The sequence below is a fragment of the Falco naumanni genome, chromosome 4, assembly GCF_017639655.2.
Source record: "Falco naumanni isolate bFalNau1 chromosome 4, bFalNau1.pat, whole genome shotgun sequence".
NCBI lineage: Eukaryota > Metazoa > Chordata > Aves > Falconiformes > Falconidae > Falco > Falco naumanni.
The window spans coordinates 112,385,756-112,410,550 of record NC_054057.1 but is presented as its reverse complement, the minus strand read 5'-3'; the positions used below and the strand labels follow the sequence as shown (position 1 = coordinate 112,410,550).

The window sequence follows — 24,795 nt, the reverse complement described above, 5'->3', positions numbered from 1 at the left end:
GATTCCTAAGACTGAGAGTACCATAATGCTCAGTGGACAGGTCCCATAACACCCCGGAGAGCTTCTGTCCAGGTTCACTGGTTATTTCATGCAGATGAAATACAACATAACTTTAGAAAAGAAAATTAATAGATCCTAAGTCGAGCTTGGTGGGAGAAGAGGGAACAGCCACCACTTTGTCCAGACTGCCAGCACAAGCCTAGGGGGAGAAATTTTTCTTTGACATGCAATGGAAGAAGAGAAAAAGAATTAAATTCTGCTGTTCAGCTTTCTGCTTTTCTGGATTCATTGCCCTTTTCTATTCTAGCCTATTTTAGTCTATTTTTGCTTGTCAGAGTCTCTAATGCAGCTTTTGCACAATGTGCCATGTTAAGCTGTTGTTCAGAACATCCCTTTTTTTAGACTTGCTTTTTTATCAGATGGCTGAAACCTCAGCGGTATTGTTGGGGGCAGATGTGCACTGAGGTCCACTTCTCGCACGAGAGAAAAGGCTGTATCTTCCTGTGTGAGCTCAGATAAAGTAACAAATGGTAGAATCGTAATAAGGAACAAGGCATTTAGTAGCTTCAGACACGTTCTTTGATACAAAATAAGAAAGGCGCTAGCCTGCAAATGTCCAGTAACATCTCAATTTCCTTCTACTCCTACCGTTTGACCTACCGTTATCACTGACACCTCGCACAGAAGAGCAGACCTTTTATCCTAAGGAAATTCAACCCTGTAAAGTTTATTGGAACAACCTGTGTCAAAGCTTCTGGGTAGACACTTGAGCCAATTAAAAAAAAAAAAAAAAAAGTAAAATTACAATGGAATGGACAGTCCTAAGTATAAAATCCCCTTGTATTTGTTCCTGAATTTATATTTCGCAGCACAGTGGTATGCGGAATCTTCTTAGATACTGCTTAGAAGGAAGTTTAATTTTCCAAATTAACTGCTCATTGTCACAGAAAAAGTGTTGCACAAGGGAGTGGCAGTCAAAAGACATAGTCCTTACGTTCTTGGCACTGCCTTGCTTGTTATCTTGGACAGATTGCTTAACTTCTCTGTGCTTTGCTTTCAGATATATAAAATGGGGGAGCTCATCTTTGGAAAACACTTTGGGATACTGTGGTAACTGGTTAGGGTGCATCTGCTTTGCAGGCCAGAAATGTAATTGTAGCTCATGTAGGCCTGCCCAACTATATTCAGAATATCTTACTGGAGTACTGTTAGCTACAACAGCACATAACTTGATGAACACTAATAAGCCAAATATTTATGAGATTCCAGACGCCTTTTGTAGCCCATACTGATCCCATGCTGTCATCACTATACTGTTGTGAGTATCTGAGCCAATTAGTTTAAATAACTCCTGGTATGTCTGCATGAGCCGCAGTCACACCTTTGATAGACACAGTATATCAAGCAACTGAAAAAGGTGATTGTCAAAACCTGCATGCTCGGAGGGCTACTCATGTACGTCTGTATTAATCATTTTAAATTGTTTTTGTTTAGACTACAATATTGGGTAAATGACATTTAAAACTGGCACCCATGGAGGAGCCTCTAAGAGGTGTATTCCTATGTGTTAACAGTCAAGAACTGCTAACATGCAGTATTTTTAATCTCTGTGCATGTCAGCTTTCCTGTCATAGGCATTGGGGCCATTTCAGACCCCTCCCTTTATACCCCACCCCGGGTTGAGTTTTACAATTATGGAGTCTCAGGTTGTCTGAATGAAATAGTTTCTTGTTTGGCCAACAGGGAGAATATGTCTCCTGCCTTTTATCTTTGCTTCGTCAGATGTCAGACACTCATTTCCAGCACTTACTGGACAACTTCCAAAGCAAGGATGAACTAAAGGTACGACAGAGCATCGTGTTTGTCGGGCGATTCACTCGGAATGGGAGAGCAGAGGGGAATCCCTCCAGCCTTGCTTGCTCTGCTTCCCGTTCCCATTCACGGGCACTCTGGTCACCGACCTTCCTTGCACTTGTATAATAATAAGTGTTGTGTTAAAAAAACATTTCAGATCGCGGGGCACTGAATTATCTTCATAACAGCAAGGGAAGTCCCGGTATAGCTGTTATGAGACTTAAAAGGATATCGCTGCTGTACCTTACAGAACACATCAGAGGAACAGGGTTTTTTTAATCCTGTGGATGTAATTATTCTATAGCCTTTTACTAGATGTACAAGATGCATTGGAGCTTACTTAGGAAGGGTGTTGATTTTATGCCAAAAGAGAATTTCAAGCTTTTTCAGGGATACAGATGTCTTTAGCAGATGAAATCTTTTTTGGGAAAGCAGTAACCTTACTACTCCACTTGCTGCATGCTTCCCAGATTTGTGAACATTAACTTAAAATACGGCTCTTCATGAACAGAAGGGGCTGGTGAGGGGTGCAGACCTCTCTGGTGGCTTTCTTTGCCACTGAAATTTTGGGATGATGTATCTCACAACAGCAGAAACTAACTTTATATCTCAGCTTCCATAGGAAAGAGGAGAATCTCTGACAACAGTCTGTTTAAAAGGCAGAATAATTTCACGAATAAAGACAAGATTTTATATAAAATGCTGTTGATTAGCATGGCGCTCAATAAGATATGGACAAGTAGAATAATATCATGTGGCCTTATATAACTTAAATTGCCTTAACAAATGAAATACAGGAACAGTGAGAAGTCCTCTCTGAATAGTTTTCAGCTTCTAAATATTTCATGTACATAAAGAGGCTGAATAAGTCTCGGAAAGAAATTTGGGATGATATCATTCTTACTTTAGGTTACAGGATTCAATGTATCTCAGGTTGATAATTATCTGAGATTACTACTTTTCGGGTAACTTTCAAATTGCTCATAGGGAAATGATTTAGTAAATTAATATTAATTTTAATAGGTATTTTAAAAACATATCTAAACTATATTCTTATGTCAGACCAGTGAAAACGTTTGTCATTGAACTGAAATTTGTCTTTACACTCATAAGAACAAACAATATTCTGTCTCTGATAATTGAAGGACATGTTCCAGGAGTATCGCAGAGGCTGAAGATTTCATACCAAACTTTTTTTACAACTATCATTTGACCTAATAAAATATAATACTTTCTTTCCCCCCCTTCAAATATTGCTGTAATAATACTTCTAATACTTCTTCTTGCACGGAAAGGCATTATGTTCACTTACTGCTGTTACATCGAGGCCACAATGAGGCCAGGAGTGAAGGATCTTCTGATGCTTTACTCTGAGCTCAGTTACACAGAGATGCTCATTCCCGACCTCCCACTGCAGTTAAGGCATAATGGCAGGACAGTTCTGAACAAATTTTGCACTGCCGCTTTCTGTGCTATCTTGATTTTGCATAGAAGAAAACCAAAACAATTTGCAAGGCCAGCAACTTGGCATGTTTGATCCTCGCTGCTGTTCTTTGCAAATACAGAGGTACAGGCAGTCAAAGACCAGAAATGATCTCTATGTTTGGGGATTTTCTGGGGAAAGCAGGTGTTCAGCTGAATGTGTTTAAGAGGTCTTTTCACCTGCATATTGCCAGAAATGGGGTTTTCTGTTACTATTTTTAAAAGCGTATGTAGGAGCTTTATTGGGCTTGAGTGTGTGGGGTTTTGTCAAATTTGTGACATAAGTCCAAAGAAATTTGGACAGATACGGTAATTAAATGAATGCATAAATGATTATGATTCCAGTATATTTGAAAAATAGCTGCAGATTGGCACTGGAGCTCTAGATAGTAAAGTCATATACAATTATGCACATCTCACTGTAGAACTTAAGATTTAAAAGACAGCTAGTCGCACCTTGCTTAGTCCGTATTAGGTGCATACAGAATGAACAGAGCCATATCCCAATATATGTTGTTTCCATGTTTTCAGGCGAATGGCCTAGTAACACAATGCTCAAGCGGAGCATGCCTAGCTCGATTGCCTTTCTTATAATCAAGAAAATAGATCGGTCTGCAACTGCTGGTGACTTTTTAAATTTTTCTTTCCCTACATGACAGGAGTTCCTTCTGAAGATTTTCTGTGTGTTTCGGAACCTGATGAAAATGAGTGTCTTTCCTCGAGACTGGATGGTGATGAGGTTGCTCACCAGCAAGTAAGTAGAGAAGCAGGTATAAACTGCTGACGTTCTGTATCAGAATTTTTTCTCCTCAGCTGGGCAGTTGAAACCTGTGATGCAGTGTGTTCATCAGACTGAGATATGGTGATCAAGACGGGAATTCTGGAGCACTCATCCTCCTTCTGCAGTTATCTTAGCACTCTGGACCAAACTGGGACTTCTGTATTCATGCGATTTTTTAAAACTCTGCTTTGCACTGGCATCAGAATTGAAAGTTTAAACTCACAGCTGAAGTAGCTGCGTTGAGGGTGAGAGTGGCACAGCAGCTCTCGTACCACGTGGCGAGGAGCCCATGCCAAGTGGTGTTTACAGACAGGCCTCTCAGCTGCCATCCTCAGTAAATTACTGCATTAAACATCTGTCTCTTCCCATGAACATCAGTCCTTAACCGACCTAGGAGGAGTGCGCAGTTATTTTAGAAAAGGAGGAGCAGACCCTAGTGACAACACAAAGTGCATTACAGAGTTATTTCTCAATTAAGTTGTCATTTACCATATTAATGCTTAATTTTATCTAATTTTCATGATTCTGGCGAGTTAAGTACTGTGCTGTTTGGAATGGCAGCAGTGTGATGAACGCAGGGTGGCTGGAATTATTTACTAGTTTCTTTAGACAGACTACCTATAGAATTATACTGACCAACTGGCAACTGGAGCGGTCCCATTACAAGATGTCGTACAAGCTTTCCTAGAGGCTGGCTGCTCATCTGAGCTGCATGCTCTGGGAGTTCACGGTGCTAATGAAAAGTGAAAGCGGTTTCAGTCTTTGAAGCACAAAGTTTAAACGAAGCCCTGTAAGAAAAGAAAAATCCACAATGAAGGAGCAGTTGCCTTGGACGCTGTAGGTTACCTGGCTGCCTTTGGCATGATTTTGCCATTAAACCCTTAGACTGACCGGTGTGTTCAGCGGTGTTACTGGAAGTGTTGCTTGCATGTGGATCAGCGATGTGGTGTTTCTTTTGATACTGTTGTTGCCTTTCCTACCTGCTGTTTATTGAATTTATCGCATGCCTTGATTGACTTTAACCAAGGTGTATTTACCTTGGTTAAAAGCAATTTTATGCGTACACATATACACCTACAAAAAAATACCAGGGAACCCAGAATTGGCAAAATACAAATATCTTGACATGTGAACCAGATGAAGGACCATTGTATAGCCAAGAATGAAAAAAGCTTTCTGAGTTGCTCATCTCTGGGAAGAAAACCCCAACAAATCTTTCTGCCTAAAATAGGAGGAAGGTGAGTGTATTTCGTTTCACTGGAGGTAACGTGGCCCAGGTGTTCAAGATAGACAGGACTTCAGATGCTCCTGTGTAAATTCCAAGCGTCACAGGAACGATGAAAATTCTTAATCTTGTATCACTTCGTACAGATTGTTTATTATGACACAGATAAATAGGCGATTTCTGTGTGACTCTAGCAGTGATTACGTGAAGATTGCCTGACTCTGTACATACCGTAAAATCGGTACCACAAACCACTGTACTGTGTTATACTCTGGATTCAAACATGCTTTTTTTGTTTTCTTTTTTTGTTTGTTTTTGACTGCAGTATCATAGTTACAACCGTTCAGTACCTGTCTTCTGCGCTGCATAAGAATTTCACAGAGACGGACTTTGATTTTAAAGTAAGATACTCGGAAAATATGACATCTTCTTAAACTAGCAGCCACAAAGGAGTGAGGGCTGTTCTCTGCATTAGCTGATTCTGTTTGCAGCATTTATTTGAGTGCCTGTGAGGAAGATGACCTAGCTGATAGAAGACAGGAATTTGAATCTGCTGTGGAATTGAGGGGAAGCAGAACAGATACACTGTGAGATCAAATCAAGAAAATTGAGTCCCTCATAAAGGAAACTAGTGTCTCTGTCAGCAGTGGGGCTAATGAAGCATGCTGTCTGACAGATTCGTGGCTAATAAAATGTAAACTCAGACAACTTTTCCTGAAGTAGGGGCGTTTGTGATCCTCCTCTCCCAGAAGCCTCTTTCTGGCCATTGACTTAAAACTGGGAGGAACCCAGTATCGCAGTGTTTTCCCTGTGTCTGATATATTTGAAAATGGGCAACAGGTTCACTGTCGCTAAGGAAAAGCTGCCAGACGTACCGGGGCGCACGCACACAGAGCATGATGGCAAAAGCCTCATTTCTTTGGGAAAACAGACGAAATTATGTGGCTCTCATTCATGATATAGGGTGTTCTGTGGGGATCTTTGGGGGATAAAATCTGTTTAGCCTACACAAAAAACAATTTACAACTTTGCTGAAGTCACCAAGTTTATTCATTGTCGATCTCTGGCCCTGAGGAAAGCCTGGGGACGTTACCTTCCTGGGGGTTTTAGTTCCTACCAGGTTTTGAGTAATCCATTGGTATCCTTAAGAGTTTACTGTCTCAGTAGTTCAGATACGTGTCGATTAGGTTACGTCTTGATTAAAGAAAGGAACATATGTCTTCCTAGCCTTGTTTGAAACTTCCTTCATGGAGTGCAGTGATGAAAGCTTCCTTCCTGTGTCGCAGGTGTGGAACTCTTACTTCAGCCTGGCAGTTTTGTTTATAAACCAGCCAAGTCTCCAACTGGAAAACGCCACACCAGCTAAGAGGAAGAAGATTCTGGATAAGTAAGAGCACATTTTGTTGGGTTCCCAGCCTTTTCTGCCACCTCAGAAAATGAGACTTATTTTTCTACCACAAGTCACTGTGATTTCTTACGGAACTTAGGATGTGGAAATGCTTGCGAAATAAATAAGTAGATGTCCTAATACAGCGTTCAGTGATTAGTCGAGTTGTTTGATATTCTTACATTGACTTAAATGTGAATTTGATTTATTTTTTTTTCTTAACATCAGTGCCTTGCCAGTTTTTGTTCCACTAGGCAGCTCTCTGCCTCCTCTCTTTCAGATACGGTGATATGAGAGTCATGATGGCGTATGAGCTCTTCAGCATGTGGCAGAACCTGGGTATGTCTCTTCCCTCTCTGTCCTAACAAAGCTAAAGTAAGCCCACGTTCCTGTTCGATTTTTTTATATTTTTACTTTTTGTGAGGTCAGAGAATACTTAGTTTCTCTTTAAGAGTTGTAAAACCAGAAAGCACTTTTCTTCCACCAAAACCGCTTTTTCTTTTATGTCCCATCATAATTTTTTTATTTGAAATAATACATTCCTGTGAATTGGAATGCTTTCTTCGCAAACATGACGGTGGCAGGTTTGGGTTGTTTTGACGCATCAGTGACGGGTCTTATGTATTTGCAAATACAAAATCAGCTTTATCTAATCCATTCAACTGTGCTGCAGTCAGGTTTATATGGAGATATACTGTTACTCTCTGACTTCTGTCTGATCCGTGGCTGTAAAGCAGAAATATAAATCTTCACAGCTATAACTGACATTATAATTGTGTGGATGATTCAAAATTCAAAGTTGTCATGATTCATAACTACAGAATTATAGAATCGTTTAGGTTGGAGAAGACACTTAAGATCATCAAATCCAACTGTAAACCTAACACTACCAAGTGCCCCACTAAACCATAGCTATATGTGTTTGATAATAAAGACCAGAAGTGGCATACAGTAAAGCTTCTTCTTTTGGGGCTTCAGGTATCTGGTATGCGTTCCAAATTCTACATTACTGCCTTAAAAAGAAAAAAAAATAATCAGAAAACCAAAACCCACAAAAGCCCTGTCCACAGTAACACAATGTTTGTGATAAAATTGCAACTTCTGCAATCAATTGACCTTTTATTGTATATTTTGATTAAAAAATTAAGCACGTTACAAAATGGGGAACAACACGTCTCGGCACAGGTCTCAAAAGGTAAATGGTGATTTTTCATCTAGGACTTGTGCTTTCAAAAGTGTGCTGCAGCAGTCTTGGGCTTAGGTAATTCAGGATTTTATTCATAGAAAAGCCAAATAACATCTGTACTGCACGAGAGCAAGTCCAGCTGGGCCACTGTCCTGCCTCCAGCCAGGACCAGAGATGGACACCTATGGAAATGTTTGCGGACAAAGGAAGCATGTAGTAGTCCAGAGGAAAATATGAAAATGTTTGCTGATAGAGTTCACAAATAATACAATTTACCTTAGAACAGGCGAATCATTAAGAGCGTGAAGGAATGACACAGATCAGTTTGGATAACTTGATAATGTGGCTGCAAGCAATAGATACAAAACCCCAAACATTTAGTTTGTAGGGATATAGGTAGGAGTGCTATTCAAGAAAACAAAGACTACAATGTATCTTGCTGACAATCAGCAGCATGGGAGCTACCTGTAAAGTGTCATGAGTAAAAAAGATACCATAATATTTGAGAAAATATGGAAGAAACCTGAGTCAAGGAAGAGGGATGGTACTACTGCCAGACCAGATTTGATTACAGTTTCTAAGCATCTGTGTGGAGAATAGGAGGCTCTCCAATGTAACAGAGATCAAATGGCCAGAAAATGATGCTAGACAAATTCAGATGAAAAGTGAGAAGCCTGTTTTACCTATGTAGATACAGATACATATCACTGAATGTTGTTCCAAATACGGCTATTTTGATTTATTCTCTGCGACTCACAGTGAGCATGCCACGGAAGAGAGTGTTAGCAGAACACCATGGGGTTTGCTGCTGAGAAGCAATGCAGTTTGGTCCTGAGTCAAGGTCGGTTACGAAATTGAGACTTCCAGAGCACTGAGAATGAAGAACTCTGTAGTTCTTTGAAATCTAATTTATTCTATCAAATGCCACTGTTCTCAGCAGCCCATTCAAAATCTTTTTCTTCATAAATTGGAAGTATCTGTGGCCTCTTTTCTGCCTAGTTAGTATGTTTTAGTTTGGTTATTTTTGACAGTTTGAGTTCCTTTGCAAGTAAAATGCACTGACAATTTTTGCTGAAGGCTTTTACAGTGAAATTTAAAATGCTTTTAGAGACTTCACAAGGAACCGTGTAAAGCAAATATTTTTTTTCCCAGTCCTTTCAGGAAAACAACGTGTTTGCTTTCCTAATGCTCATGCCTACTACTTTGTATATGTCATTACTGCAGGGGTTCCCTGTTTTCTCAGTGACAGATAACAAAGGCTTTTATTTAATCACAGTTGCTCTGTGTTGTACAGGCGAGCATAAGATTCACTTTATTCCGGGAATGATTGGCCCCTTTCTTGGTGTTACACTTGTTCCACAACCAGAAGTCCGGAATATCATGATCCCTATCTTCCATGACATGATGGACTGGGAGCAGAGAAAGAATGGCAACTTCAAACAGGTGAAGTCACTTCCCAGGCATTTCCAGGTTTCTTTTTCTTGCTTTACCCGCAATGAACAGCTGAAGCAAGGAGTCTGTATCTGTTGATCTGTTTCTGATTGTGAAGATGTTGTCATGTAAACACATAAAAATAGAAAAATTGAAGCATAATTTACAAAACTATTAAAAGACCCAAGTTTATTTAAACAGTGTGCTTCACAGCAAGCTGCATTTCCCGTGGATACAGAGGAGTGATGTGCTCATCACACCAGAGATGAGGAAGACAAAATAATTTTGTAAATGCTGGGCTCCCACTGCTCCCATTGGTTTCACTTGGATTATTAGTCAACCGTTAAATAGGTCAGACCGAGAACCAAAAACGGAGATGTAAGGATTTCACCAGTATTTGTGAAAACAGTGGGTTTTGCTTTTTTGTCTTCAATTTCCAGCTAGAAAATGGTATGGTATAATTAAATAATTATACCGTGTTTTGAAATAGACTTTGTGATTGTATATTGTTTAAGAAATCCTGGCAGCTCTCCTGGAACGGTTATGCCCAACAACAATTCTCTGAGCTCTGATTGCAAAGCAAGGAGAGGAGCCATCATCATTTTGTTGTCCAGTCATGGTCAGGGAATTGCTTAAATCTTCCATGGCAAAACAGATCCCTGAACTGCAAAATATTAACAATGAAGGATCAGTTTGGACTAGTTCCTCAGATGACAATGCCTCATTGTCATTGTGTTTGGGGCAATACTGGGGGCAAGTGTCTGCAGATAAGTGTGCTGAAGTAGTAAATCCTTTTATTTAAATTATCATAATTCATGTGAGTATTTGTTGTCCACCCACTCATTAAAATGCCAGCTCTAATCTGTTGTTCCGGGAGAATAACAGACGTGTTCCATAACTTGACCTATTAAAGGCTGTGTGGAAAAGTATTACCAGGCACTGATGGTTTTGTTCCTCTTAACTCCCTCGATTATTACTGCAATTACCATTATTATTACAGTAGCATCTGATCATATCCTCTTTTTGCTTGTTTTAGCATAACAACAGAACAGTCCCTGCTCTGGCATTTGCAGTTATAGGTACCTACAGTCATCTTCAAGTTTCTGGACCTGTTTATACTTTCTGTATCAAGATGAACTCTTCATAGTCTTCACTGAATTTTTATAATCACTAATGTATTCTAAACTAGAGCTCCAAGAATATTTCTTAAATTACCGGTGGAGCAAATTTCCACACTGCTTTATGAAGCATATATTGTAACTTTCTAAGATTAAAAAGACAGAATAATCATCTGTATTAGTGAGAATGAAATAAATAGTTAAATAGGACAAGATGTACTAAACCTTACTAACATTAGCTGCTGGAACCAGGAAGTTATTTGTCGCCACTGTAGCGGCAGGTGGCTGGGCAGGCGCATTGCTGATTTCTGTCAAGTCACTGTACATCACAAGCAAAGACGGGGTACCGGTTTTTAATTTTTTGTTTCTCTTTACTATTTGAATACTAAATTGGTTGTCAGAAAACATAAAAATCCTGGAAACTCATTTTCAAGCCCTACTTTTTCATTTTCTTCAGTAGCTCATGTTTTAACAAGGTTATTTTTCCAGTGATACTGTGTAACAATGCAGTCTGATTCATGGTAAATCAGGTCTCACTTTTATGATTTCAGCAAGGAGAGCACCAGCTCCTTCTGTGTGCCACTGGGTGATTTGCTTATCCTTCTCATCTTGACTTCCTTTGCAGCTGAAAAAGAGAGAGAAACTCAAACTGTGTTTGTCTTTAAATAAAAACAGGCCATATCTCTACTAACAGTTTCAACCTATAGAAACCTCTGTCTTCATTAGTACTGAAAGTATGTTTCCTACAAGATTTCCAAGACTACATGAAATTTTGTTTAATGGTAGATACATTGATTTCTACGCTTGAATCAGTGTTATGGGAATACCTGACATCAAACTTTGTTATATGATATATTAAGACCTGGAGGGAAATGAATACAGATTCAAAACCTTTGTAAGGAAAAAGAAATGTGATGATACTGTTGTGAAAAGAAAATGCATCACATAGAGGCTGGACAAAGCTGGGTTTAATAAACAAATAATCTTCCAATGTAATGATGCCTGGATGAGTGGAAATCAGTTACCTACCAGCAGAACCATCACAGGAGACCAGTGGCAATCATGCCATGAATTAGTTTCTCTGTGCAGATGTTCTGTTACAGTACAGGGTATCATTTATCTGAGATACCAGTACACAAAAAGTGTCTCTGAATGATTATTTAATAAGACAATAAACTTCAGAAATTCCTGTAAAGAAAGTGTAACCTCTCCAGGATTCATTTAGACCCTGATAACCAAAATGATAATTTAGTTGTAGTCCTCCTATTTCACCGCAGAATGAGAAAGGTGGGCCCCTTGGCTGAGCCACAGAGATCACTCACACGTAGCAGTGGGCAGCCCCAGGGCACGAGAAATGAAATACTCTTGGTCTTCCTGGTGTTTGGAACTCCAGTCTTCTACCTGAACAGCTAATCTGTAACCAAATTCTTCATCCAGGTGGAAGCCGAGTTGATCGATAAGCTGGACAGCCTGGTGTCCGAAGGGAAGGGTGATGAGAACTACAGGGAGCTCTTCAGCCTGCTGTAAGCCCCCGCGTCGGGCCGCGCGGCCGCTGCGGAGCCAGGCTACCGGGCCCGGCCGCCGAGGCAGCGGCCAAGGGGTTCGGGCAGGTTTTCGTGACACAGCTCGGTGAAACAGAAATATGTCCCTCTCATTCTGGAAAGAATATAAAAAGCTGAGTCCTTCTTTGTCTTCTTTCTGTGAAATCTAATGTGTGGCTGCACAGGTAAGTGGGTATCACCCTCCTGTCAAAACCCGATGTGCCGGAGCAGCTGGCGCCTGCCTTTTCGCACAGCAGTAAGAGCAGTGACGGCCGTAGGGCTGCGCGGGGCAGCCGGGTGCTGCTGTCCAGCCAGGCAGGCCTTGGTAGGGCAAAAAAGATTTTCATCAGCATTGTCCTTTGCTTCTTGCTGTTTTTGAAGATCGTGTTTTGGTTGGCTCAACACTTGCAAGTTGCTTTCTCCAGAGTCCATCATGATACTGTATTTCCACTCCCTTTTTCACCAAAAATCTGCACTCATAAGGATAAAGACTTCACATCTGACTTTCCACTTAGCTATCTTTGATTACTGACCTGTCTACAAATTTCATTTCCAGTGTTCCTGGTTTATTTCAGAAGGACTTATTTTGAACTCTGGGAGTCATAGCAGCAAACCCTACGTCTTTTAGTATTCCAGGGAGCCACAGAGATCATTAGCAGAATGTTAGCCGTATATTCCAGACGATTTTCTGTAGCCCCCAACAGCATGCTGGCAGTTTGAGGCATAAACCTTTGTTTCACGAGAACAAACACTTGTATTTCTGAATTCAAAATGGCACACTCGTTTGTTTTCAGGAAAGATAAGCCTGCCCATCCCGCATGCTTATCTTGGGAAGCTGGGAAGCATGCGAATGTGTTTGTGTACCTTCAGCCTTGGGAAGCCTGGTTTGTTATGTGTGCGGCTAAGTCTTTTAGGGATAAAGGAAAGAATTTATTTATTTTTTTAATTCACCTGGCAAGAGGAATATTGTGCATTCCCTTTGCTCCAGCTGAAGGCGTTTGTTACCCGAAATGTTAAGAATTAATAGACTGTAGCTTGTTACTTATTTTTAGATGATAGTGACTGAATGTATTACAAAGAAACGCAGCCTGGAAGTCCAGCTGCCTTTTAGTTTATATTCGCTACTGACTTTTCTGAGAACAATGTGAACTTTGAGGAAACAATTCCACGGAGTTAATAAATGCTCTGTGAAATAAACAGTTGACCCTGAATTCTGCTGTCTCAGCTATACCGCTGAAATGTAAACTGGCTCCCGCAGCTGGAAATCATTCCCGTACAGAAGAGTTTGCCTCTTCTGAGGACATGTATAACACCCAGCAGGATTTCCTTCTTCATACCAGTGCAGAAGTGGCAAGTTGTTTGAGTGGAAATCCAGTTTCAGGAAACTATCATGTAAATACGCTCTTTTTTTACTTTTGAAATACGATTTTCAGTGTTTTCACTCTAGCCTTCTCTCAGCCTTCCCAGCTGTCTCAGTGAGGTGCTTGCTGTATTGTCTAGCCTGCTGAGCAGGAACAAATTGCCTATATTTATTTACACTTTAAATTAATTGTGATTCAAGGTTGGTTAGTTGATTGCTGATTAGAGATGAAAATGTATATAGGGATGAGCAAAGAGGAGATACTTGCAGCAGGTTTAGACTCCCAACTGCTGACTGCGGTTAGCAGTATCGGAGCTACAGGGAATAGCGTGGGAATCATGAGCATTGCTCCTCTTATGGAGCCGTAGGCTGCTTTGCGTTGGAAGGGACCTTAAAGATCAGCTAGTTCCAACAGCACTGCCACAGCAGGGACACGTATTTTAAATGGCAATGTGACAGTATTTGTCCTTCTCCTGTCAATGCTGTAATTTCCTTGTCTTTGCTTCATGCTGCCTGGAGTAGAACCCAGCTCTTTGGGCCTTATCCCAGGTAAGATCAGTCAGTCATTCTATGAATCAGTTTCGTGAGGGAGAAACCGAGTTGTCCACAGCTGCCTGCTTGCACTACACCACTTCCCTAGAATCCTCACCCGCTGTCTTCCCATCTCCCAACAGTTTGCTGGAGAAGATCGAGCAGGAAACGTGGCGGGAGACTGGAATCTCTTTTGTTACATCAGTTACGCGTCTCATGGAGCGGCTGCTTGACTACAGGTATCTACCAACAACAGCAATATATTCTAAGTATAAGAAGATTGTAAAGAGGTAGTACCGGGTTTCTTTTCTACAGGGATTATTTTTGTTGTTTATCAAGCTGCATGGGCCTCTGACAGCAAGTATTAAGTAAGCCTATCTCACTGCTGCTGGGTTCTGAGCAAAAATCTGAATTCCTCATCTCTAGAGCCCCAGTTCTCATTCCTGTATGCTCGTTCCTGGTAACAGCAAAGGTGAAGACATTTTTTAGTTCGTAGTTCTGTACTCAGGTTTATTCAGGTTGCTAAATGATTAATTCCTTCTATTACTGGCATGGTCTCATCTAGTTCAGCGAAATAGATGCTAAATGCAGGAATGATCTCAAATGCCTTGCTGAGCCAAGATGTGCTGAATGCCTCATCGAGACACGCAGGGCTGGAAAACTTTCCATCTGAGGAAAGTCTGGCATGTCAGCTGGTGACTCATGTGTGCAAGACTCCACTATAAATTAGGCATCCTTTGTTTAGTTTTAGACTGAAGTTTGCAGGACTATTGTGTTAATACAGCTGAATTTTGATTGAGTTACAAAAAAATATTTTAACTTTATACACTCACACACAGAGTTGTTTTTATGGAATGATAGACAGTTTGAAACTATATAGAACTGCCCCAAATATTTCTATCTTTAGCCTACTGACAGGAGTTCAAGCAATTGTTTCTTCTGCTGCTGCTCATTATAGGTGAAACCCTGTAACCCGGCTGGGTATTCTGCAATCCCAAATCCTTTTCTGTGCTCTTCAGTTTGCTCTTTTTGTTACCCTTTACCAGTTTGATCCAATCTGCTGTTTGTTTCCTGACAACAGCTGCTGTACCACTCCTATGCTAGACCAGGTATCTGAGACACATCTAAAGGGAACTTCCTTTTTTAAATGAAATCTGCTATCAATGCAGCTTTGATACACAGATATACATATTCATGCTTAAGTAAGGAACAGATGCCAGTTTTTAATTGATTTTTAATACACAGCAGATTTTTTCATTCCCAGGAGAGAACAGGGAACTGCATCAGTATTTGGAAATACACGGGCATCTTCTGGAGTCCAGCTGACAGAGTAGTTCCCAAGACAGTTTGCTGTGTCACTGCTTTAGTTTTTTCCTCTTTTTCACAAATGAATGTGACTTTCAAAGTAAAAATCAGTAATTTCTAATATATTCTAATTTATTCCTCTAAATTCCTCTAAATTTCTAATAGACCCTCTAGAATGTTCCAGAAACTAAAGATAAATTTTGGATTTAACTTTCTTATGAGAAAAATAGTGAACTAGTCCATATTACTAGTGGCATATCTTTCAGCATGCTGAAAGGAAGCTAATCCGTTGACTAGGTAACCACTAGACATTACGCCGGGATAAAAAAATAGTTTTTCACCTTTATAGTAGATCTCATTCAGATAATTTTTGGCCACTATTATCTGATTTTTATTCAGATTCTTGTAAGAAATTAAATAGCAGTCATATCAGGTGCTTCTTAGATCAAGCATGTAAGGGGACACTCATTTAAGCCATAATATGGGAATTTATCTTGGAGTAACTTTTATAAAATAAAGGATATGATTAACTGTTCTTTGTGATCCAAGAAAACTCTCTGGAGGATAAGATAGCTTCAAATTTATTTTAAAAGGACTTCTTTTGCAGATGTATGTTTCAACATTGCTCTGCTTTCTTAGGGACTGTATGAAAGGAGATGAAACAGAAAACAAGAAAATTGGCTGCACTGTTAACCTCATGGTAAAGCCGTTTCCTTTATCTCTTTGTGGTGCTGTGCCGTGTCGTCAAAATTGGGTTGGGATGGGAATCTGTGTCAGGCAAGGGTGGCTTCAGAACCCCAGCACTGGGGTGGCGGAACAGAGCAGGGGCTGTGAGGATCCCCTGGGGGTCTCTAGCCCAGCCCTGCCTCAGGCGGGCGGGTAGGCCAGGTCCCTCGGGCCGTACAGCTGAGCTCCGGGAGCCCCGGTGCCAGAGGCTCGACAGCCTCGCTCGCCTTTTCCTTCAGCTTTTGACTGCCTTCATTCAGGGGGGTGGGGTGGGGGCTGTGAAGCAATAAAATTAGTGAGTTAAACCAGTGTGAATGTATTACTTTTCTTTTAGGCTAATGACGTATTTTGTTTTCAATAACCTTATACACACACAGATGCTGCTGATTATCTTGAATGACAAAAGAGTCTCAGTGAGAATAATGACTCGCTCTTTCTTTCACAGAATTTCTATAAATCTGAAATCAACAAGGAAGAGATGTACATCCGCTACATCCACAAGCTGTGTGACATGCACTTGCAGGCTGAAAACTATACAGGTTAGTAAGACACCATATGCTTGAAATCCTGGTGAAAGTTTTTGACTCTCCCAGTGTTACACTCAAACATCTGATGTATCCTTTTGGAAAAAGAGTCGGTTAGGGCAGTTGGGAAGATAAGAAGCTGGAGTCCAGCTCATTCCCTCAAGTCAAATAATGTACGTCCGTGCCCACACACCCATACAACTACTCCATTACACTCCAGATTCTACATTTAAGTGTCCTGTGAGGAAGACTGATCAAAAGAATCACAGCAGTGGAATCAAATGTAGAGGAAGATTAATACCACAAAACCACTGTTAGATTACAATTTGCCATACTTCCTTGCACTGTAGTATTTAGGGAGCACTTAGAAAGTGTGTAGACTTAACTGTGTTGTCCAAGCTCTGTTCACAGCTGCAGGCCCCCCGAATCTAGTTACATACCTGAGTATCTGATATATGACTGTGCTTTCAAATCAAGTAGCTAGCAACAAGAAACTTGGCAGATTTGTACCTAAAAATTAGGTTAATAGGAAACAGCTTTGTGCTGCTATTTTAAGTAATAGAATAATGTAATGTTCATCTAAGACTTCAGAATGTTTTCTCAACTTGTAAATCAGGAATGCCAGGCTGTTTAAGAAGCAGCTCTAGTGACCTTTCAACCCGTTGCTTGTCTTTATTTGTTGTGATTGATTCAGTGTTCAATAACTGCATTTCCAACAGAGGCTGCATTTACTTTGCTTTTGTACTGTGAGTTGCTTCAGTGGGAGGACAGACCTCTGAGAGAGTTCCTGCATTACCCATCTCAGTCAGAGTGGCAACGTAAGGAAGGTCTGTGCCGTAAGATTATCCATTACTTCAACAAAGGGAAGGTATGCCAACTTCTTCTCTCTTCCAGCAGCTTCCTTCCCTTTTCCTGACTTACATAGGGCTTGCAAGCCTATCATCTCTGTTCAGTAGTCTGGAAGTAAATTTGTATCACAAGGTTTTATAGCTTGGCAAATTGCTTCTTGGCTCTCTGGACAAAAAAAACCAGATGAGCCACTGGATATGGGTATTTCATTACGCCAAACGTTTGGAACTAGTTTAAGCAGGCCAACAGGAAAAACACCAAAACATTTTTATACCTTTAAACCAAACTTTGGACCACCTGCTACAGCAGAAAGGTCTATGAATGCCAGTTCCTTAGCTTTGAGGGGGCAGGACTGCATTTTGTAGTTAATCTGTGGAAATTGCTGTGTTGTGAGTCACATTAGGACTTGTTTTGTTTCTAACCTATAGAAGTAAACGGCAGGCAATGCACTGTAGGAGTCCTTTTATTAAAAAAGATTTAAGTCTCTTCAGTGTCACTGTTATTTTAAAGTGCCTTTCAATTACAATGCCATTTCATCCGTTGCAGAAGAAGAAAATCAGTACATTTCAATTTCAGATATTCGGTATGTTTTTCATACAATAAATATTTTTTAAAAAATTACTGCAGATGTAGGTGTTATAGTCCCTTGTGTCGTGGTGTTTTGGGAACATTTCAGTGGTGAACCTTAAAAGTGGTATCATCTGTCAGAATATTTTCAAATTTTTCCCTTCTTTAGAAGAATTCCTACAGCTTATATTATTGGAAGATGGCATCTGTATGTGTGCCTCGGGGTTGGTTTTGCCTGTGATAGCAGTGACAGTGGCATTAAATGCAAATGCAGTTTGATTCATACGGGCTTGCCATTCCAGATAATTCTTTCCTAGCCCGGATAATAGAGAGTTGCATATGGCAGAGACATTCTTTACAGAACCTGCAAAAGGAAGGCAGATTCCTGCATGTAGGAAGAAGTGGCCTATATAGGAGGAAGTGATGAAGGAGAACTGGGGGAGGGGGAGAATAGAACTGTTCTTTTGTAATAATACTCTATATGGTTCTCTTTAGTTTCAGAAATGTTCAGGGTTTTTCAGACTGCACTTAAAAAAAATGAATTACTGACATGCAAATATTGCTGTACTGTACTGTCGTGACTAGGCAAAGATGATACAGAGACTGTGTAAAACAAGTGAGCCTGGATTTTTGACAAAAACAGGCAATCCATATATGCACTGAAAGGGAGTAAAAACTTGACAGATGTAATTTTGCTGTAAAACTCCTAGCGTATTATAGAGTGTTAACCTCTTGAGGTTTTTTCCCCGCTGGATGTTTTTGGAGTTACTTGACTTTGTGTTTTAATCCTCCTTTATTATAAATGGTAGCTGAATGACTAAATAATCCACTTAAGTAGTGTGTATGTCACTCAAACTATGGAAGTGAAAGATGCTGAGAAGCCAAATCCTGCTGCCGCCTTCCAGCCCTCTTTCTGTTGCTCTGTAACAGGGAACAGCTCAGGGGCTGCAAGAAACTCGCTTCCCTCAACTTGTGTCAGGTATTTTCTTTCTGGACCACCCTAAGAAGGTCCCTCCTCAGGCCCTGGAGTGGGATTTGTTGCTCTGTGTCCTGCAGTTACGTTTCTAGAGTGAAGTTTCTCATGCTGCTCCTGGCATCTTCCACTATGTAAAGGGGGCCAAAGCAGGCAGAAGAGGGTGTAACGATTCTGCACTGCTTAATGGGAAAACTTCAGCACAGGAATGGGGGAAACCTGTGGCCACAAGACTGCCTTTTGAGTCTGACACACCAGCGTGCCAACGGAGGGCACGAGTGGTGGCACCGGTGGCGGGGCCCGCGGCGGGGCTGGCGCTGGGTGCAGAGCTGAGTAGCGCCCGTCATAACCGCGTTGTCAGTAGCAGCCGCGTGCTGGGGAGGAACACGGGGTCCCCAAACGCTTCCAGCCACCTTCTGGTTGTGTGCTCCTTCCTACTGATTTCTGCTGTGCTTTGAAATGGTTTATGGCTCAGTTGGCCCTGTGTGCAAGGGCATAACTTTAAATGAAAATTATTTTTTTTTTAGCTCACAACTACAATTTTGTCTGTTAAAACGCGAGGTTTTCTAGTTGAAGACGATCGTGAATGGAACAGTTCGAACCCAATTGATCATGCTTCTGGACAGCAACAGCTTGAAAACTAACAAAGCCTTTTCTGTCGAGTTCCCTGCTAGATTTTATTAGCTAAAAATTCTGACCAGCTCCCACCACAGCAGCACGGTGTGTTCTCCTTAGCACCAGCCAAGTGCTGCGAGAGACCCAAAGCTACTTCGAAAGCAGTTCATTTTTAGATCGTATGCTCCATACCCAACATCTGAACTAATTTCTCTTGTGCACCCCCATGTGACTCGTATTTCCAAAAGAAATCTGCACACTGGGGTGTGAGTAAATAAAGGCTGCCATTCGTGTTGATTGTCTCTGTGCCTCCTTGTGTGCAGTCAGTGGTGCTCAACTGAGAGTTGCTGGTGCAACAGGAGAAAGATGCAAGAAATATCATGTGAATGTGCTTTTCAAGTGAAGGACATAACATGTACAATGTGCAAACATCAGATGTTGGCAAACCAGAAAACAGTAACAAGGGAAATTAACAGTGGAGACATTAGGAAATAATTTGAAGGTGGAAGAAGGGTGCTTTAGGGGGAAGTGACACTTGCATAGCACATGGAAATACATACTAAATTTCTACACTGTGAAGATGGTACTCATTAACATCACAGATTTTAAAACTGAGGATCCCAGTGACTTGGGTATTCATTCATTCTCTTTTCCTTTCAAATATCTGCAGACTCTTTTCTTTCTAAGAAGTTACCTATATATTGTGTTTCCTCGCTTCTCTATCTCATATTGTATCTACAGAATATTTAGCTAGCACAGTGGGATTTCTCTGTAGAAGTCTTAACTGAAACAAAGAGAGAAAGCCTGAGTTGGGATGACAAGGAATAGCGTCAGGGTACATGTAGAAGAGCCGGTATAAAGAGAAATGAGATGTGGTTACCTGTTGTTAATTTAATTCACATCAGAAAAGGAACATGAACAGGTTACATCTTTAGGATCACCTCAAGGGAAGACAGCCAGCAAGCTTTCTGATTCTGTCTGGAAGACAGATTAGAGAACTATGTAGGCTTTAGCCACAGCATTCCATTTGGAAGCAAGATTCTGCTCACACTCTGTGACAAAATCTATTTATTGCTGGCCAGGTATTTCAGAAGAGAGTTTTCTTTTCCATTCTTCCAAGTAAATACAGATCAGCTAAGGACTGAAAATCTCTGTATAAGATCTCTGTAAAGAATGTTGAAACCTATAAAAAACAGCAATGGTGTTTGTGTTTGCAGATATAAACACTTAACTGGTTAATGTTGATCTCAGTGCAGTGTATCAGTTTGTATGTCATGGTGACAACCCACAGCAAAAATCTTGGTAATTTGAGATCACAGAAACCCAAGCAATATTCTGAATAGTCAAGTAACTGGTCTTCCAGTCCATTTCCTATTGTATGTATTGTATTTACCTAAATAAAACTCAGGCTTCCCATCATCCCAAAATACTAATGCTGTCAGAATACCCAAAATGATTCTGAAAGAATCTTTTACTTAGCAAGTACTTATGTAAGTTTTTGTAATTTACTGAAGCCAAAGAGATGTAGGATCATTATTTTTGCCTTTTTAGTTCTTACAACTACCCCTTTTAATAGAAAAGGTTCTTACACTTACTGGGTTTGCTATTCAGAGATAAACAGCTTTGCTATTATTGAGGATGAAAGAACAGAAACTGCGAATGTATGTGCATCAAGGGAAGCATTGTAAAGTACCTAATACACTAAATCAAACAGTGCAGAGATTCACTTTTATAAGTGAAGGTACATGTAACAAGAAAAATTTATTTCCGTAATAAATGCTAATATTTTACATAATTACTGTTGATTACCATTACCGATAGTTTACAATATTGCTATTAATATTCTTAAAACTCGAGGTGTAACTCACTTGGGTCTAACTCACACATTAATTTTGTTTTCACTGCAACAGCATCCCAGTTAGAACAAGCAGCAAGTTAGCCCAGTAATGCATAAAAGTTAATCCAACAAAGTTCAGCTGAGACCTTGGTGTTCTATGAGCGTGGTACGGAACAGTCATTCCCCCCAAAGGTGTCCAGTCTGTGCAGGTAGAAGGTGATGGGAGAGGAGATTTCAGTTCAGGGGTGTGAGATGAGCGCTCCAGAGAAGCCAGGTGGGGGAAGGGGGAGCCTCCTCACAGGCGGGTGGGCACGGGCTGGGCCTGCTCCTTCCTGGCTGCCGAGGGAGAGGGAACGGCCGCTAGGGAAGATGATCGTGTGCCGACTGTCAGGGGAACAGATGGGGTTTGCTTTCAGTTCTGAATACAGCTGTTCCGTTAGTGGGATGGGGCAGGTCTGTCCTGCGGGTGTTTGTCCCTGGCCGTGCGTGTTTCCCGGGTTTGGTGCTCTCGGGAGCAGCCCAGGGGGGAGTGCTGAGCTGGGGGCCAGGCCTGAACCCTTCGCTTCAGGGAGTCCTGGTGCAGAGAGCAAGGGACGTGTGGGGCTGGGGTGAAGGGGTGTCTAATAAGAAGAAAAATTGTCAGCGGTATTAATCTTTCTCCAAATTATTTTCCCAGTCTCATGAGTGAACTGTCAGTAATGGGCAGCATGTGTGTGTAATTTCAGTGGAACATACGCCTGCGTTACCATCTTGCAGAAGGAATTAATCTGATATTTAATGGAAACTGTTTCATCACGTTCCATTTTCACATCTAATCCCTGACATTTCATAGAAAATTAATTCCCAGAATTGAGTTTCCATATTCCCCTCATCTGAGTTGGCAACAATATTCCGTTTGCTGTGAGTGTGATTTGCATTGCTTTCACAGAGCTGGGAGTTTGGCATCCCGCTGTGCAGAGAACTGGCCATACAGTATGAGAGTCTCTATGATTATCAGAGCCTCAGCTGGATTCGGGTAAGTGGCAGCAGTTCCTCTCCTTGCAGACTCCCATGTCATTCCCCAGGGAATTTTGTTCTCCTCTCAGAACATTCTGAACTCAAAAAACCAGTCATATTCCCTATACAGCTCCCTGCATTTATAGCGACTCCTTTGCATTGAATCATTTTGATGACTTTGTAGGTCCGCTGAAGTAACTGCTAGCAGGAAAATCCCATGAGTATGTTGAGACAGCACACACACGGGTGCTGGGATTGCTGTTGCAGTTCAGATTTTTATATATTTTTGCATAAAATATCTTTTTTTATTTCTTTCCTAAACAATATATATTGATACTTCATTTTAATTCCAAAACTATCAAGGGCAGCTCATGCCTCAGTTGACGTAAGAGGAACAAGAGAGAAAGAATGGAGAAGGCAAACTATGGCACCCCTGCCAACTTACAAGAATCTGGTCCTCCAGTAAAACCAAACACATGATGAAGTCGGGGCACGTTTGCAGCATTATGCTTCAGTCACAGAAAGTTGAAGTTCTGGTTGTTATTTAAAAACTTTATGAATGTTAAAATAGCTCAGCTGCTTTTGTCCCCTGGAGTAGCATGTGTATATCCAAATTTACTATTTATGCGATGTGGAGGTATTCTTATACACAGTGGTTTAAATTTTCTTTAAAAGTCGAATTTATTCTGATCTGAAGATACAGGTCTAACTAGGTCTCATGCACTGCACTTCTGAAGAACCTGTTTTCTTCAAAGCGGCCCTGAGAAGAGTAGGGGTGGCCATGGGTTGTGCACTGCGTGTTGTACACATCTAAAATAGGGCAGTGTGAAAAACTGATCCTGGTGTACAGGCAATACCGTATCAGTAAAGTGATCATAAATGATAAGCAAATAAACTTACTGTCATGCATCAAGACTTTCTTTCCTAAAATATCAGTAAATTAGTTAATTTTACTGGCTCTTTATTACTTGGATTAATTGGCTGGCAGGTGAAGAGCATCTCAGCTGATCAGTTTAACCAGGTCACTCATCCTTTTGTTCACCTGAGTGTGATGTTTTCTGTTCAGGTTTCCTAAATCTGAACTGTGTTGACCTGAACTCACCTGGATTTCTCCCCACTCTAAAGAATCTTCCTCTATGCCACTCGCATTATTCAGTGCATTCCTTTACTCTTCCTGCAGTGATTTTGAGAGCTTCTCCCGTTCAGAGAAGGAGTTAATATCTGTGCAAACCAAGAACCAAACCTTGATGCAACACTTAAGTCAAAGCTGCTGTCAGGGTTCTCTGCAATGGAAGCAATGATGTCAGACTGATTCTTCTCATAAAAAAGCTCTTTTCGCTGTAGTGCAGTTCCTGTGAGCATTTCAACTCAGATTCAGTTTGGCAGGAGGTCTTGAAATCCCACTCCTGATGTAAACGCTAGCACAGTGCCACCAAACTAATAATTAGAACTAGAGAAAAGTCCTTTCACTTTTTTCAAATCCCATTTTTCTTCAATGTTAAACCTACTGGTGCACAGAGCTGTTAGAAGATTTAATTTTGTTTCACCCTCTTTCATGCCCCTCAACTCAATTAAACCAAAACCAACTGAATTGGTAACTTTCCCGACAGTGGTATAGATTTTGAGTTGTAGGAGAGAATAGGACACTGTGAGACAGGCAACATAGATCTTAATCTCAGCTTTGCCATTAATTCTGCAATGCAAAAAAAAATAAAATTTAAAATGAGATACAACAGAAAAATTTCCAAAAAGGTAAAATGAGTATGATGATACTGTAGCCTGTCCCACCATGTAGACTGTTTAATTAATAATTTTTATCTTCAACAGAATTTTGGTCTTTTCATAAAAAACTGTGGAGGCAAAAGAGTAACGTGATATTTTAATGTATCTTGAGAGTCTAATGTTTTAAGTGCAGCTTTAAGGGTTGTTTGATAGCAGCTATCTTTTTTCTCCACAGAAAATGGAAGCTACGTATTATGATAATATCATGGAACAGCAGCGCTTAGAACCTGAATTTTTCAGAGTTGGTTTTTATGGTCGGAAATTCCCATTTTTCCTGCGGGTAAGCCAGAGTTATACAAAATATGACAAAGTGACCAGGCTCGGAGCAGCAGTTAAGGCTTTGTATTTTTGTTGTGGAGATATGATGTCTGCCATTCAGCTTAATTTTTTTATGCCTGCACAAGTGGAAACAGCTTTGGGCCGAACTGAAGGATGTGGTCCATTGGGAATGTTCTTAGGAACAGATCAGAAATGTGACTCATGCCTATGTGTATTTTTGACAATCTGCAGATGCAGCACAAACTGCCTCTATATTAAGCAAAACGCTATATTGCAGCAGTGCTGGGTCATTACTGAAATAATTTCCATCACTTTAAATTATCACGCTTTAAAAAGTCTCACATGACAGCAGGATTCTAATACCAGACTGATGACTCTCTTACGCTATCTGCAAGTGAAAATTGCCTCTCTCTTCAACAAAAGCCTCGCAGCTTCTCCAGACCCAT

General features: G+C 40.7%; 1 protein-coding gene across 12 annotated transcripts in view; it reads left to right on the top strand.

Annotated features, from left to right (window-relative positions):
* Positions 1–24,795, top strand: part of DOCK3 (dedicator of cytokinesis 3) — a 224,660-nt gene that overhangs the window by 171,950 nt on the left and 27,915 nt on the right. For 10 of the 12 annotated variants that reach the window (XM_040590724.1, XM_040590726.1, XM_040590719.1 and 7 more), the window contains 14 exons: positions 1,744–1,842; positions 3,996–4,090; positions 5,668–5,743; positions 6,629–6,729; positions 7,010–7,068; positions 9,210–9,358; positions 11,902–11,987; positions 13,888–13,914; positions 14,040–14,135; positions 15,841–15,901; positions 16,373–16,466; positions 17,171–17,319; positions 22,221–22,307; positions 24,246–24,350. In XM_040590724.1, coding sequence (XP_040446658.1) covers positions 1,744–1,842; positions 3,996–4,090; positions 5,668–5,743; positions 6,629–6,729; positions 7,010–7,068; positions 9,210–9,358; positions 11,902–11,987; positions 13,888–13,914; positions 14,040–14,135; positions 15,841–15,901; positions 16,373–16,466; positions 17,171–17,319; positions 22,221–22,307; positions 24,246–24,350 — 1,284 coding nt within the window. The remainder of the gene's footprint in view (positions 1–1,743; positions 1,843–3,995; positions 4,091–5,667; positions 5,744–6,628; positions 6,730–7,009; positions 7,069–9,209; positions 9,359–11,901; positions 11,988–13,887; positions 13,915–14,039; positions 14,136–15,840; positions 15,902–16,372; positions 16,467–17,170; positions 17,320–22,220; positions 22,308–24,245; positions 24,351–24,795) is intronic. The other 2 variants (XM_040590720.1, XM_040590717.1) reach the window with 1 other exon arrangement.